This window comes from Colias eurytheme, chromosome 4 (assembly GCF_061535395.1).
Source record: "Colias eurytheme isolate Ceu_HAF_F1 chromosome 4, ilColEury1 Martin Lab GWU primary, whole genome shotgun sequence".
In the NCBI taxonomy this organism is placed as follows: Eukaryota; Metazoa; Arthropoda; class Insecta; order Lepidoptera; family Pieridae; genus Colias; species Colias eurytheme.
This window is the reverse complement of record NC_142983.1, coordinates 6,035,322-6,052,598: the sequence shown is the minus strand read 5'-3', so window position 1 is coordinate 6,052,598 and position 17,277 is coordinate 6,035,322. Positions and strand designations below refer to the sequence as shown.

Here is a 17,277-nt window from a genome sequence, read left to right as displayed (position 1 = left end):
TTTTCTTGAACTGATAATTACATTCAAAGTCCCCCATACCTCGCGCTTACTGACATCTTCAAAGACCTGTATTTTGAAAACTAAGCTTCTAAATGCAAAAATTTTTCGTATACATACCGAGGATATATACAGGTGTAACATACTAAAATATAACCGAAATCTGAAACCTGACCCTGAAATCTGTGTCCGCTTGGCGTGAAATGCCCCACCTATTACATGCTATTATACTCAGATATTTTTTAGGGTACTTAAATAGATAGGACATACGAGTAGGAAGAGGAACATTTGAGGGTATTATGGAATTATAAAAGGAAGAATGGTCGTATATAGAGCAAGAGAAAAATATGTGGTCTATATTTCCCTCGCCCTCTCCACACTCGAAAACTTCAGTATTTGGGTCAATCAATTTTAAAGGTCCCGATCATAATTTTCTCGTATTTTTTTTTAAGCTATTGCATAGCTTCTATCGCGGGCCTTGAGCGCGGGGACCGAATCGAGAAATTCCGTTACGAAAAATCTCACGCTCCCCACTCCGACGGACACGGAGGTGTGGCTTGAAGGCATATAGCATGCAATAGCTTTAACGCGGCAGTTCCCGAGTGCTACACGTCTTTATTTACTTAATTTTCAGCATTTTACTATTTCATTTAGAAGATAATTCTTCGTAGATTAAGATTATATAAGCAGCAGTGATGTTGATTAAATACATTTGTGGATTTAACTTCACGAACCGATCTATTCACGGGAAATAATGTCCTTTGGACAACTTACACAATAGTACTTTTTTAAATGTTAAATTCCCTTTAGAATTAAAACAAATTCTTCTAATATTAAATACCTAATAAAAAATATTTTGATATTTGTTCTATTTACACCCAAAATACGAAATATTTTTATTAAAATTGAAACGAATGATGTCTTTTGAACAACCAAATAATGTTTCATATATAAAAAAAGTTTCAGTAAAGCGGAAATAGTGATATTTATTACAAAAAAACTATTAAGGCGAGGTTGTTACGTATCGTATTATTGATTTTACTTCATTAAAATGAACTGATTCTCGATATAACTGAATGAATGAAGTATAATGTGATTTTTATATGGGGACATCTTAGTTGTAGTAGTAGCGTCTTGATTTTTGAAATGTTAAAATTACAATTAAACTAGACATAAAATCGCGTAATAAAAATGAGTTCCCGAAACAGCCGAGTAATAAACAAAACATGAACTATTTAAGTAACTGTTAAAGTATAAGTTTTATATAATTATTGTCCTAGGGACAACCAAATTGTCCATGGTACAACCACTTTGGTTGGCCAAGTGACTGGTTGTCCGCGAGACATTTTTAAAATTTTGAGCCGCCAAGCAAATACTATTGTTATTTTATATATTAATCTCAGCTCACACTAAATTATAGACGAAAGCCGTGATTTTATACAAATCAAAATGGCGTTTGAGCCCGACAGTTAATTATTGTGTTTAGCTTGTTGTTTAGGAATCTACCGCGCCATCAGTGTTTTGTTTCCATAACTAAATTACGGTTGTCTTCGAGACCTGTGCCATGTAGATGATTTATGGGGACAAAAGTAAAATGCCTGAAAATCGTATTAATCCAATAAAAAAATATTATTTGTATGTTTTTATGTCAATAATCATGAACTGAAACAAGAAGTGTATTTGGTATTAATGGTCGTGATAGTATGTGTTCGTGATGCGAAGTTTTTTAATGCATTGTAGCTTGGGGACAAATGTGATAGTACTGGAAAATTGCATTTAGTCTCTGGACAACCATGAAACTACGCACAAATTAATAAAACAAGTAAAATATTGTTCACAATAATGTTAGAAAATATTAAAAGAAATATAATTAAAACCAATTTAACTCTTTATGATTTCATGTTTATTAATTATCGTTCAGGGACATGATGCGTGTACCGTCGGACCATTAAAAGTTGATCGACCCATTTAACACACCAATTCTGGCTAAATGACTAGGAATACACATATTATGTCCAATTCTCATGCGACTTATTGAAGATATAACCAATTTATTTGCTTTTTAAGGCTTTATTGGAATTGTCGGTTGGATTCTATAAAAATTCCTTCCCTTACATTGCCCAGTATCTGCCCAGACCGTATTCCACGTTTCAAAGAGATATCGCTTCGGTAATGTTAGCAGATCATGAGAATAGTTCATGTATGGAAACATATCTCCACACTGCACCGCATCCTTGGCCAAGCTATCAGCCCTATCATTTCCTTGTATTCCACGATGGCTCGGGATCCAAGCAAAAGTTGCCAGGTAACCTAGATTAATGCATTCATGTAACTTATTTTTGATTTGAAAAATAACAGGGTAAAATGGTTTATTGTAAAAAGAATATTTATCTAAGCATTGCAGAGAACTCATTGAATCAGAAAAAATTAAGGATTTAGGTAGCTTCATTAATTTAATATATTCTAATGCTTTTAGGATCCCAAAGCACTCTCCAGAAAAGACTGAAGACTCCGCGGCCGCGGCGGTAGCTTGATCTTTTGTGTAATCTTTTATTGAACGTGAAATATACCAATTCCAACACAACAGTACTATCAGTTGATGATTATCGCGTTAATTGCGGCAACCGTCGCGTCGTAGCAATTACAACAACCATTAAAAAGAGAAAAGAATGGGCAAAATTTTATTTAAAAGATAAATTCGTTCTTTGTTGTAATATAAGTCGTGAGATAAATCCCACAAATAGGGAAAATCTTTGTATGGTTCTAAAATTTATATTATTAATCTTTTTACAGTAATAGCCACGTCATCCGACGCCATCGCCATTGATGACGATCAACCGACGTCCGTTTTGTTTGGCGGTAGAAATGTGACTTAAAGCGGCAAAGCGCTGCGGCCGGGTTAAATATTAGTTATGAATGTATAAGTTTGACTGCGATTCTACACAGATGTAGGTAGTTGATAACAAATCGCAGCAAGTCAACGACTATTAGCAAAGTGAGGGTAGTTGAGTCGAACGTCGTTGAGACAACGCCCGAGCCCCTATGCACGATTCGTACGAATGCGCCACGGCCCACAAGTCAAAGGAAGGCGGCATTTTGGCCAAAACAATAAATAAAATAAAAATATACTGTTTTGGTTGCCCCCCCCCCCCTCACCCCATTCAAAATTATTAATATTTTTTTCCATTTAATTAACTAGTCTAAGTATAAACATTTATTATCGTTTGTTCTTCAATAAATAAAGTCTGTTCGAACATTTAATTGCCGTTTTATTGTTTTTGTAATTTTTAATTCTGTTACATTAAAAAAAGGTGGATTGCGCATGCGCTACGTTGCATAGATCTTTTTAAAATCATAAACCTAGATTCAACGAAATTTTTAGTATTAGAATACTGAATAACGTGGATGAAACACAGAAGCGTAGCGTGCCTTTGCGGGGCCCCGTATAAAAATTTGTTTGGAGGCCCTTAGGAAGGGTAAAGATTTCTCACAAAAGCGCACGTTGGGGGCCCCCGCGCCAAGGGGGCCCCGTATAATTGATACGGCAGATACGGCGGTAGCTACGCCCCTGATGAAACAGAACTTTAAATTTATACTTTACTAGCTTACCGCCCGCGGCTTCGCCCGCTTTGTCTAAAACCTAATAAATTATATACTAGTAAAACCTTCCTCTTGAATCACTCTATCTATTAAAAAAAACCGCATCAAAAACCGTTGCGTAGTTTTAAAGATTTAAGCATACAAAGGGACATAGGGACAGAGTATGTAGTGTAGTGTATATGTATGTAGTGTGTAGTGATAGACCGATTATCAAACTTACAAAATGTCATTAGAATCAGTCCAGCAGTCCAGTACAAGAATTTAATTTAAAATAGTTTCTTTCTGTGCGGATCCCAATCACACTTGGCTGATTTTTTTATTAATTTTAAAGAGAAAATTGTATCCGATATCGGATATCGGCTATCGGATCGCATAATGAGAAAACGCTCGGAAGGTTTTTTTTGCAATTTAAAAATTTTCTTATGAATTGATCCTCGGGCAATGTTGGCATATTTCACGGTAAATAAGACAATTCTTATTATGATTTATTATTCAAATAATCCAATATAAAATGCACTTTAAAAGAGAATTTTAAAAGGTCAAGTTTTTAGATTCTAAATGATTCAGTCAAATGAAAGATGGTTTCTTCTTTCTGCCTTCTGAATTTACGATGCCAACTTGCTAAATGCGATTACACTTTCCTAGATTAATTATTGTGAGTTTTTAATTAAATCTGTCCGTTTAAAGTTTGTCAAAATCGAGTCTAAATGAAACGGTAACTCATACACACATACAGATGAATCAAATAAAAGCATGTTAATAATTAATAGTATTTATTGTTCAGATGTACATATTTCCTAAGTTATGTAACAAATTCGAATATATGAGAATAATCTTTCTTTTTTGTAGTGCTTGCATTGACGTTGAAATTCGCAACAGCGACACCTCGATCTGCAGCTGCTACCAATTTTCTCGCATCAAAATCTAAGCTATAAATAGGGGATGATTTCTTTTGTGTAAAGTACATCTGTAATATCGAAATACCTAGGTAGTTAATTACTTTTTTTTATTATACAAATAAAATGTAGGTATAATTAACTTGTTAGGTATCTCTGAGTTTATAAATCTATTATAAATTTTAAACTCTTATATTTTTACCTTATTGTATTGAGTTTGTTTTTCTGTAAATTACCTGTACATGATGTGATGAATGTAAATCAAATAATACGCATCGTGAATACTCTGATGATCCAACAATAACGGCTCTATCTCCATCTGATTTAACACAATATAGTGATGATTGGAAAGGGTCCCGGGCGTCGTAAACCTATGAACAAATATACAATTGAAGGAAGTACATATTATAATCATAAGATCATATAACAACAAAGTGTAAATTCGTAGTTCATTAATTTATTTAACTATTTTTGCAAAATTTTATAATAAGTGCTTCATAATTTCCACAGATAATATTATTATACTATATTAATAATTACCACATCATTTGTCCTGATATCAATATATTGTAGCTTCCCTGAATGAGACACATAGATAAGTCCATTTTCATTGTGCCATTGTATATCCCTAATGACATGCCTTAAATCCTTTGTTTCTTTCGACGTCAGTAGATAGTTACCTCTAAAATAATTTCATAGAAAACCGTTAATAATACTTTGGTATTATGTGTACTTAAATAAAAAAAAAAAAATTGAAATTGCACTCCTGAACAAACTACATATTTAGAAAGGGAAGAAAACTTTGAAAATAAATTCATTAGTTTACTTAGATTTTAGCATCAATCAGAGATTATCATAGGAGATACAAATTCCTAGGCATGCCACTGATACAAAATACTCAAATTCAAAGTATATTATGTCGTTATTAATTTTAACAATTATTGTTTATTAACCTCTTATTTTATTTTACTTTGACAATCTAATATATAATATGCTAACGGTCCGCCCCGGCTTCGCCCGTGGTACCTACATGTTTAGACTATCCTATCTCTCAAGTTGGATCCAACTGCACATGGTGTGTCCATGTCCATGGTGGAGTCCATTGAGGACAAACATTGTGACACGAGATTTATATATATTAAGATAAATATCTATATATATAAAAATGAATCCCTATTTCCCTTGGTCATGGCATCAAACGCGATTTCAATAATACTTATTTTGATGTGTTCATCATTTTCAGAAGGATCTTCTGAACGATAAAATCAAGAAATTTGCACCAAAAAATTAAGAAAATGCGAAAAAATACCGGCCATGTAAACTTCACGGGTTTGACAATTTGCACAAAGACAGGAAAGTGTCTGCCAGGACAGCTAGTAACATATAAAATTAATGTTCTTGAAAAAAACTACCTACGTATTGATATCAAGCAAAATAGGCTTACTGTTTCCATTGGGACCAATAGCCAATTTAGATTTTGTTGGATCAACAGCAAGGGATCTACTGCCAACACATTCTGGAATAATGAACTCGCTCATGCCTAAAAAGATAAATATTATGGGATTAACCCATTGACCACCGTAAGGCCCGATCGGGGCGCGACACAATAGATTTTCTATTGTGTCTGTGATTCCGAGGACTGATGGATTAATTCACAACTCAATCATTTAAAAATAACATTTATAATATTGTTAATCATTCAAAATCTGTATTTCTGAACAATGTGTCCCATGAATACTTCATAATATGTTTTAAATTTTTAATATAATTTTACAAATAAGCTACCAATTCATTATATTTTATTTGCTAATTCATTGCCACCACTAGTAAATTGTTGACAATATTTTATGAGCATAAAACATCATTAATAACTCAGGCCCCAGAATCACAGACACAATAGAAAATCTATCGTTTCGTGGCCCGATCGGGCCGTTCCGGGCTCAATGGGTTAAATAAAATGATAAAGGTGGGTTTATACTTACTGATACTATTTGTATTGTTAACAAATCTTTCATTAGAAATGTCTTCATCCATTGACCATAAGCATACATGTTGACTAATATTTGAACATGTTATTACAGAGTTATTGAAGAGTTCCACTGCTGTCACCTCAACTTGGCCATTTTCATGACAATTTTCAATATAATACAACAACCTAGGCTTTTGTCGAATATCGGTAAATTGATAAACTACTGTGCTACCATCCCTGAAATAGCATATTCAAATTAATAGCAAATTTCTATTTGTTGTCGATGTTCAAAAATGAAATTTTATGATAAATGATGTAAGTTCTAATATAATGTAAGTAAAATATACAATTAATATTTTTTACCTATTGCCACAAACAATTAAATTTTCTCTTAAAATGAATCTCGATACATCATTAGTACGCACATCATATCTCTGCATTATAGGAACATGAATACTCCATAATAGCCCACGGTTAAAACCAGTTTTATCGATGGCAAAGCATTTAAGTTCAGATCCAATGGACAAAATTAACACATCGGAAAATAGTTGCATCCAAGGTATATAATTTGTTGAATGTTGCACTATTAACTGAAAATACATTTTTAATAATTAATCCTTCTTAATATTGTAAATGCGAAAGTTTGTGGTGATGGATGTATGTGTATGTATGTTTGTTACTCTTTCACGCAAATACTACTGAACCAATTACAATGAGTTTAGTACAAATATAGAGGGTAACTTGGATTAACACATAGGATAGGTTTTATGCCGGAAATCCCACGGGAACGGGAACTTTGCAGGTTTTTCTTTGGAAATGTGGGGGAAGCCACAGGCGGAAAGCTAGCTAGCTATTATATATTTAGTAACTATATTATTTATTAGCTAAAATTTAAATCTGCTCCATTTCAAGATCTTCATCCCTATAAAACTTATAACACTTATAATTAATGTTATAAATAAGCACTTATTGATAAACTATAACATTATACAATTGAACATGAGAGATGATGACACAGATCCATTTTCTTAACTCATATAAAATAAAAATTATGATTAATTAACATACCTTTGATTTAAAAATTCCTTTACACCAGTTATATGATATCCGACTTCTATTATACCAAGTTATAGGAAATCTGTAAATAAAATATATATAGAAGTAATGAAAATATTTGACTATAATCTATTTTCTATGCCATAAAAAATGTTACTTCAAACCTTTTTTCATTTGTTGACATGATAAGTCTTCCTCGACATACGAATTTCCATAAACTGCCTTCATTTTCTATATATTCCCGTAAATATTTACATGATAACATTAAATTTCGAAGATCAGTTATTTTAAGTCTTCTAAATATGTTGACTAAAATTTCTGGAGGTAACTCTATGAGGTTAATTTCGCTCATACTTCTTTATTCAATATTCTAATTTGATCTAAAAGATATTATTGAAATATATATGTTCGACTTTCAAATGGATTTTTCTATGCTGGTTAAAAAAGTACACGTACATAATGAATATTATAAAAAAAAATACTTAGATGCAATTAAAATGAAATGTAAATTTGTAATATAGCAATGGCCCCATAACACGACGCCTTTTCGTGAACAATTATTTCTATTTTTCACACATTCATTGATTATTTTATTATTTGTCTGTAATCAAATATATTAATTTTCTTCTTCTTTTTGAAAATATTCATTTTAAATTCTCCAAAACATTAATACAGATGACACCTGACATCCCTGACATTTGACCGATTTGACCTTGTACTAATACCACAGAGCAAGTAATAATAAAGACTATTACTAATCTGTTCATTTGACAAATCCATATTATTTATTATATTTGTATTATTTTATTATAATATTATAAATGTGAAAGTAACTCTGTCTGTCTGTCTGATACTCAATCACGTCATAACTACTGAACCAATTTGCATGAAATTTTGGTATAGAGATATTTTGATACCCGAGAAAGGACGTAGGCTACTTTTTACCCCGGGGAATAGGATAGGTTTTATCCCGGAAATCTCACGGGAATGGGAACTATGCAGGTTTTTCTTTGACTCCGCGGGCGAAGCTGCGGGTTGAAAGCTAGTTCATTATAATTTGAATTTTGATGAAGTATTTGCTTAGACTATAAAATCTTAGAAAATTAATTGTGATGTTGTGATAAACAAGGCAAAATTTGTTTGCGCTGCGCTGTGGTCAATTTAATATGGGAACTATATTTTCTATCACCAAAATTTATATTTGTCATCAAGTTGTATCACCTAATAAATCTGTGTAATAAATAGATCTATCACCACGAAATATTTTCGTTCTCAGATAAACAAAAATTGTTCCCAGGTATGAATTATCAAATTAATGTTAATATATGTGTAAAATAAGAGATCGATAACCAATAAAATTATATTGCATTACATGAATATAAACTTCGTTCTTATAATAACAGTTTTGTTACCATGGTTACTTATATAAATAATAGCTCTGTGCTCAGAATGGTAGATCTGTCACCAAATAAATCGATTATCGATCCGACTGCGACTCCTTTTTTTTGATATTTTGGCACCAATACAGTAGTTACATTTTATTTCGTTCAGATAGTAAATTAATAGTATTCGTTACCAATTTAATACATCAATTAAATAATTTTAATGAAAAAATGATCAAAGGGGCGGAGACAAATTGGCGCGCTTTAAAAATTGATTATTTTAACTTCAATTAAGTGTTTTATCTACAATTATTTTAAACAATAAATATTGATTATTTTGACTTTAATTGTTTTATTTACTACTCTGCTAAAATTTTTATTTAAATATAATTTATACTACCAGTGGAAATTTAGAACCTTGGGAGTCTAGTTAAGTAGCAGAATCTTTTGGTTGAAACGATGATGACAACCTATACAAAAACATTTATTTGGTACTAGACCTTATATCTCAGGATTTTAGGTGATTTTTTGTGGAACTGATTTTGCATTGTTTGGTGACTACATTTTGGTGACAGATCTACTATTTTGAGGACAAACGCTATCTATTATTTACTTTAATGATCTAAGATTATTTAAGAAACACAAAACTAATTAAATTGGTGATAGCAAATGATACCCTTTAATATATAATATATTTTGTTTTTGGTACCTAAAAAAATGTGAACCTGCTATTTTTTTTTTATATTTGTGATGACGTGGCTCGGGTTTTTTTTGTGAATATTTCATTATTTCTATATTTCTATATGATAAATGCGTTATTGTATCACAACAAATATGATAAAAAGTGATATATATTTTTTATATGCGTTTATAAAGGATCTGTATTTTATTGTTTTTGGTTTTTAATTTCTACATGTTTCTAGCACTGGAGATTGGGCATAGACATAACGACATGTAGATACCTACACTAGATTTTCAAGCATCGCTAAAACGACGAAAACAACGGGTTAGTGTGTATGGAAGTGCGTTTGACCGATTGCGCCGCAGTTTATATACCCGGGTGAGTAGATAAAAACAGTGTTTAATGAAAATTACCAATATATTTAAAAACATGTACATTCGATTCGACAAAATTATAGTGTTGAGATCTTTAGTTAACACGGAAAATGTCATTTTAATACTACGGGGTGTGTGCTATATGTTTCTATCCCATTGAATGTAAGAACACCATGTGAGTTTCGCTATTAAAAACCAAACAGTAGAGATATGTGAACTTAAACGCCAATGCCGCCAAATGCGATCTCATTATTATTTACCTTTTAATAAAGAGGTTATAACTTGGAGCTTTCTAATTGTGCATTTATTTCTTTCAGTGTGGCGTTTGATGAGGAATGAATGTGAATAAAACCTTTATGCTTAATTGTTAATTACGGGGATCAAGTTAATAATAATTTCGTACCAAAAAGCAACATCAGAATGGCAACTTTGGAGCAACAAGCTTCCAAGCTTTTGGATTTTAATCAAAAGTTAGACATCAACCTGCTTGACAATATAGTTGGATGTTTGTACTCTACTGTCGGTGATCAACAGCGTATAGCTCAGGATATTCTAACAGCTTTAAAAGAACACCCTGATGCTTGGACCAGGGTGGACACAATTTTGGAGTTTTCTCAGAATCAGGAAACTAAATACTATGCTTTACAAATTTTGGAACAAGTAATACAAACAAGATGGAAAATATTACCAAGAAACCAATGTGAAGGTATTAAAAAATACATTGTTGGTCTCATTATTAAAAACTCATCAGATCCGGTTACCATGGAAAATAATAAGGTGTACTTGAAAAAACTTAATATGATATTAATTCAAGTATTAAAAAGAGAATGGCCTCATAATTGGGAAACATTTATCAGTGACATTGTTGGAGCTTCAAAAACAAATGAGAGTCTTTGCCAAAATAATATGGTGATTCTTAAACTTCTTAGTGAGGAAGTATTTGTTTTCAGTACTGGTCAACTTACACAAACAAAAGCTAAACATTTGAAAGATACCATGTGTTCTGAATTCAGTCAAATTTTTCAACTTTGTCAGTTTGTGCTTGAAAATTCCCAAAATGCTCCATTAGTTGATGCAACTCTTCACACCCTATTGAGATTTTTAAATTGGATCCCCTTGGGTTACATTTTTGAAATGAAATTGATAAGTACTCTCATTTTTAAGTTTCTTAATGTTCCAATGTTCCGAAATGTTACATTAAGTTGTTTAACTGAGATTGCTGGTGTAACAGTTAGTAATTATGAAGACCAATTTGTTGCCCTTCTCGTACAAACTATGGAGCAGTTAGAGGTTATGTTGCCTCTTACTACTAACATAAGAGAAGCCTATGCAGCTGGAAGGGATCAAGAACAGGTTTTCATTCAAAACCTTGCATTGTTCCTTTGTACATATTTAAAAGAACATGGTCAATTGATTGAAAGACGTGGATTAACGAACACCTTGATGAATGCACTTCGTTATTTGGTTTTAATATCAGAAGTGGAAGAAGTTGAAATTTTCAAGATCTGTTTAGAGTTTTGGAATGCGTTAGCAGCCGATCTATATAAAATAGCACCTTGTGCTCACTCAGCAGCCCTATATAGCAGCTTAGGTAAGAGTATTGGGAGGAAAGCATTATATGCAGATGTACTTAGTAGCGTACGGTACATAATGATATCCAGGATGGCTAAACCTGAAGAGGTGTTGGTTGTAGAAAATGAAAATGGGGAAGTAGTCAGGGAATTCATGAAAGATACTGATTCAATCAACCTATATAAAAACATGCGAGAGACATTGGTGTATTTAACTCATTTGGACTATGGTGATACAGAACGTATAATGACTGATAAATTACAAAATCAAGTTAATGGTTCTGAGTGGTCCTGGAAAAATTTGAATACACTTTGTTGGGCTATAGGATCTATTTCAGGAGCAATGATGGAAGAGGATGAAAAAAGGTTTTTGGTTATTGTCATAAAAGATCTGTTGGGTTTATGTGAACAGAAAAAAGGCAAGGATAATAAAGCTATTATCGCTAGTAATATAATGTATGTTGTTGGACAATATCCTCGCTTTTTAAGAGCTCATTGGAAATTTTTAAAAACTGTTGTTAATAAACTGTTTGAATTCATGCATGAAACCCATGATGGTGTCCAAGACATGGCTTGTGATACTTTTATTAAAATTGCACTAAAATGTCGTCGTCACTTCGTCACTACACAAGTTGGTGAAGCGTGTCCTTTCATTGAAGAAATTTTGAGTACAATCAGTTCAATTATCTGTGACTTACAAACACTACAAGTCCACACTTTTTATGAAGCAGTTGGTTATATGATAAGCGCACAAGTAGATCAAGTGGCTCAGGAACAACTCATTGAAAAGTACATGTTGTTACCAAATCAAGTGTGGGATGACATAATATCTCAAGCATCTCATAATGTGGATATTCTCAAGGACCCTGAAGCTGTTAAGCAACTTGTCAGCATTCTGAAAACAAATGTTAGTGCTTGTAGAGCACTGGGACACCCATATGTTGTGCAACTTGGAAGAATATATTTAGACATGTTAAATGTTTACAAAGTCATGTCTGAAAATATAAGCCAAGCAATTGCTTTAAATGGTGTTGCTGTTACAAAACAACCACTTATAAAAAATATGAGAATAATAAAGAAAGAAACTCTGAAGTTGATTGCTTGTTGGGTGTCGCGATCTACTGATAACAGCATGGTTTTGGAAAACTTCATTCCTCCACTTCTTGATGCCGTCCTGTTGGATTACCAAAGAACTGCAGTTCCTGATGCACGAGAGCCAGAAGTGTTGTCTTGTATGGGTGCTATTGTGTACAAACTTGGAGGACATATAACATCAGAAGTACCAAAAATATTTGATGCTGTGTTTGAGTGTACTCTAGAAATGATTAATAAGGACTTTGAAGAATATCCTGAACACAGGACAGAATTCTTCCTCTTATTACAGGCTGTAAACACTCATTGTTTCAAAGCATTCCTTAGCATACCACCAGCACAGTTTAAGTTAGTGTTGGATTCCATAATTTGGGCATTTAAACATACAATGAGGAATGTAGCCGATACTGGTTTACAAATATTATACAGAATGTTGCATAATGTGGAACAGCATCCACAGGCAGCACAGAGTTTCTACCAGACATACCTATGTGATATTCTTGAACATGTCTTCAGTGTAGTCACTGATACTTCTCATGGAGCAGGTTTAACCATGCATGCTACTATATTAGCACACATATTTACTTTGGTGGAGACTGGTCGTGTTACAGTGCCACTTGGACGTACACCTGATAATGTTCTTTATATTCAGGTGAGAATAATTATTTTGTTCATTTATATTTAATATATTTTAATTATTAGTATTTATTCTGTTTAGCTTTTCTGTCACTAAAAATATCAGGAAAATAGGCTATCAGAGACATTATCAGGAAGTGATGATAGTGATCCTTAAATTAGTTAAATACATCAATTATAAGGTATCTTTGAAAGTTTTTGTTTCTATTCAAACCTTTTTTATTTCAGGAATATGTGGCAAATCTCCTCAAAACGGCATTCCCACATTTGACTGATAATCAAGTAAAAATAACTGTTCAGGGTCTGTTTAACTTGGATCAAGATATTCCTGCATTCAAGGATCACCTAAGAGACTTTTTAGTTCAGATAAGAGTAAGTTTTATTTTTTTTCCTTATTTTCTATTAACAGTAGCCAATTTAAACAATCATTTTTATCTTTGTACTTAGCCAACTCTTTTAGATTCAATTTTGACCCACTTAACATTTTGAACCACGTAGGGATTTGGTAACTGTTAAAATCTTTAATTTGTATATAATACTATACCTAAAGAGTAAAATGACAGTAATAACTTTTTAAAAATAAAACAAGGAATATCCAAAAATGTTATATGAAACCATTGCATGAAACACTCCCATTCGTTTTATTTCCTATACATTCTGTATTCAAAGCAAATGTTCGAAATGACATCCTCGATTTGAAATACTCTTGTATTCACAATATAATCCACAAATATAATCCACATCAAGCTCTATTAACAGTTTCTAAATGAACTTTCATTCAAATTTACGCAAGTAAATTGAGCACAAAATCAAATAAAAAACAAAACCTTTCATATTAAATGTTTGGAATATTCATATTTTGTTGCGTTTCACGTATAATTTTTGGATATTTCTCGTTTTATTAAAAAAAAAATATTAATGTCATTTTACAACTTAGGTATAGTACTTTCAATACCAGTTTAAAGTTTTTTGATATCTGTTATAGTTTCGGAATAATCGTCTGTGCACACTTGACGATTACACCCTGTATATACTCTCGCGTACTCTCGCATCTTCAAAATTGAATAATATTTAATTTAGATCCTACACATGTTCAATGCGCATTATCTTGTTTTTCAATAAGTTTCTGAATGTAAATTCAAAATTAGATCTGGGTGGGTTACTTTGGCTTTAAAGTTGTCCACATACTTCATTCATCGAAAATTTTCGCAATTTCTTCTGTATGTATAATATTGTGTATTCTTACATTTTGTATGGATATCTAATTTATCTCTGAAATGAATAAATTAGATAACAATAGCTAAACATACCCATGTAACTTTAGTCCTCAACATTTCAACAATAATTACTTAGTTTGTTCTGTTTTATTAAAAACTAGCGGTCCTCCCCGGCTTCGCCCGTGGTCAATATTTACGTTTTCTCTCCATAAGAACCATCCTCGTACTTCAAGGAATATAATAAAAAAAGAATTATTGAAATCAGAATTGCATAAAAAAATCGAAATCAATTGTATAATTTGTTTTTTTTGTGCAATGTAAATAGTCCAAAGTTGCCCAGTCTGTCTGTCTGCACTAGACGCAATTAAGTGTTGACTAAAATATTTCAGGAATACACAGGAGAAGACGATAGTGATCTATACCTGGAAGAACGACTTTTTGCCTTGCGTCAGGCCCAAGAGGAAAAGCGAAGGGTTCAACTATCTGTTCCTGGTATCATAAATCCTCATGAGCTCCCAGAAGAAATGCAAGATTAATAATTAATTATGTAATTTATGATAACAGTTCACTTTTCAAAGCTGGTATGTAGGTTTATGCAACAACACATCATATTTAATTTGTTTTTGTAAATATAAGTCGTAATAAAATGTGAATGGACATCACACTAATGTGAATAAACATTTGATTATTTCAAAAAATTATATATATTTAATATATTATTTGCGTTTTACGTTAACTGTATGGGCATGGAAAATAAATATGCTTTTTATTGTACCAGTGAACTGTTGTCATGACTGCTATAAAACTTGTGCTCAGGTTAAATATTACCTTGTTTTGTTAGTTTGTACAAAGGGTCGTCTGGTAAATGTTAGATGATGAATGCAAGTGATAAGGTTGAATTTGCAAACCTTTCTAGATAAGGTATATTTTGCGAGCACAAGGAATAATTATTAGAGTATGGCCTTTTTTATCTGTAAGAAGGAAATCATGCAACACTTTACATTGCTAGCAAATAAAACCCTGCAATAGAATATTCATTTTTCACTTAACCTTGGTAGGTAATGAAATCTCTGTGATGGAATCCAGTGTCGGATGTTCAACATGTGCGCTATGGAATCTAAGTATTATGAGTAGATTCTAGGGAAACTTTTTAAAGTAAATCGCTGTTAGTAACTTTATGTTTTGTTTAATGTTGTCAGAACTAACTTCTTAATGGTTTGGGAATCTGAAACTTCTGACTAGGTTTCCGAATTCGTTTTGGGCCTGATTAACTGTGAAGTCTTTCAATTTTGTGTTTGAAATAAACAGATAAATGTAACCAGACTGTTTTTTTTTATTATTATTTATGCAAGGATTATCTATTTTTATTAAATGTATCTGCTGATGTTACTCGTGATATAACATTCAATCTCAAAATATTTAGTCTATATAATTATGTAAGTAACTACGTAAATAATAATACGTTTTTCCGCTAGGTTACTGTAGGACTAAATTATGGAATGTTTACAATCTTATTACGACCGCTATAGGTAATAATTAATCTACTCTACAACATAAGCAAAGAAAAGGTCCAATTAGAAGGTGCATATAAAAAAATGCCGGACTACGAATAATAGATATTATCATCTATCTACCTAAATTTTAAGGCTGGTGTCACCAAACAATGACAAGAGAAGCGGTGGTTCTAAGCTCCAGTTTGTAGAGGCGCCAACATTTATAACGTAACATTATCGTTTCATTGAACAAGATAGATTTTGTTCAAAGATGTTGATCTTGATGAAGATGTTAGTTAGTAAATAGCAGAAAAATATTGAAATTTAAATCGCTGAATACTAGAGTCTAGAAATAAAGGCTGAAAATATAAATATTAAACGGAAATTAGATGCGTCGATCGAATGGCGCTATTAGAACTTTCTGAACCTACCTTAGCACTATAATAATATTCTGTGCTTTTTTTGCTTCTACCCTCAATGTGAACTACGGCCGACGCCTCGTAGACCGGGAGATATTGACACAAAATTTCGAGTCATTTGTAACAGGATGGCGGTTGCCGGTTCTACAGGGGTCTTAGTACGCAATGACAAAAAGAAAAATGGTGTGAACTCTGGTACCGGCGGCTTAGTCGCGTGGGCGTTAGTCGAACTCGTCGGAAAAATAGCGAAAGTCAGACGATTTGTAACACAAAAATTTTAGAATTTACCGATAGCCCATAAAAAAGTAGTAGGCGGTAGTGTCATGCCATACTTTTCCGGTGTGACTTACAGCCCGCCATACCGACGCGAATGTGTTGATTTAAAAAAAACAATTCAACCATTTGTACCAGGCTAACTTTTGCACAGGTAACCATCGTTACAGGTCGGGTCAACATATAAGCTATAATATATACTTTTTTACTCATCCAGGCTTCAGTATAACCATACGTTTTGGGACACCCTGTCCATCCATCCTTACGCTATTATGAGCAATAGGAGAGGAGCGATGCGGGTAAAACTGCGGCTTTGTACAGCAAGCCCATCCAAACTAGCTACTTAGCAAGCGACCACAGAGTAACGAGGAAAGAGAATACAAAAACTACATAAAGAGAATGCAAATACTAAGAGTAAAGTAACTGTGAAAGTGAGGCCTCCTTTCCATCTGCAAGTAAACTTCCGCAAGAAATGTCCGACAGTGCAAGTAGACTTGCAAGCTGCTGTCAGACAGACTGTCGGACATTTCTTGCGGAAGTTTTCTTGCAGATGGAAACGCGGTCTAAGGATTATGGACCACACATTCGAGCTTAAAGTAATTTAAAGGAAATATATGGTC

General features: G+C 32.7%; 2 protein-coding genes across 3 annotated transcripts; one reads left to right on the top strand and one right to left on the bottom strand.

Annotated features, from left to right (window-relative positions):
• Positions 1-4,353: 4,353 nt before the first annotated feature.
• LOC149908997 (F-box/WD repeat-containing protein 4) lies at positions 4,354-8,181 on the bottom strand. Of its 2 annotated transcripts, none has more exons than XM_090120576.1 (8): positions 7,683-8,181; positions 7,531-7,600; positions 6,826-7,052; positions 6,476-6,699; positions 5,910-6,033; positions 5,034-5,175; positions 4,730-4,864; positions 4,354-4,526 (listed from the first exon to the last, which is right to left on the bottom strand). In XM_090120576.1, exons 1-8 carry the CDS (start codon positions 7,868-7,870, stop codon positions 4,515-4,517), a joined length of 1,122 nt encoding a protein of 373 aa, XP_089976702.1. In that variant the 5' UTR covers positions 7,871-8,181; the 3' UTR covers positions 4,354-4,514. The 2 variants fall into 2 exon arrangements, with proteins under 2 accessions (XP_089976702.1, XP_089976701.1); XM_090120575.1 differs by having other exon boundaries at positions 4,354-4,564; positions 7,683-8,179.
• Positions 8,182-9,806: 1,625 nt separating this feature from the next.
• emb (exportin-1 emb) lies at positions 9,807-15,790 on the top strand. Its single transcript, XM_090120574.1, has 4 exons — positions 9,807-9,960; positions 10,274-13,271; positions 13,484-13,627; positions 14,862-15,790. The coding sequence occupies exons 2-4, from the start codon at positions 10,377-10,379 to the stop codon at positions 15,006-15,008; spliced, it is 3,186 nt and encodes a 1,061-aa protein (XP_089976700.1). The 5' UTR covers positions 9,807-9,960; positions 10,274-10,376; the 3' UTR covers positions 15,009-15,790.
• Positions 15,791-17,277: the final 1,487 nt, after the last annotated feature.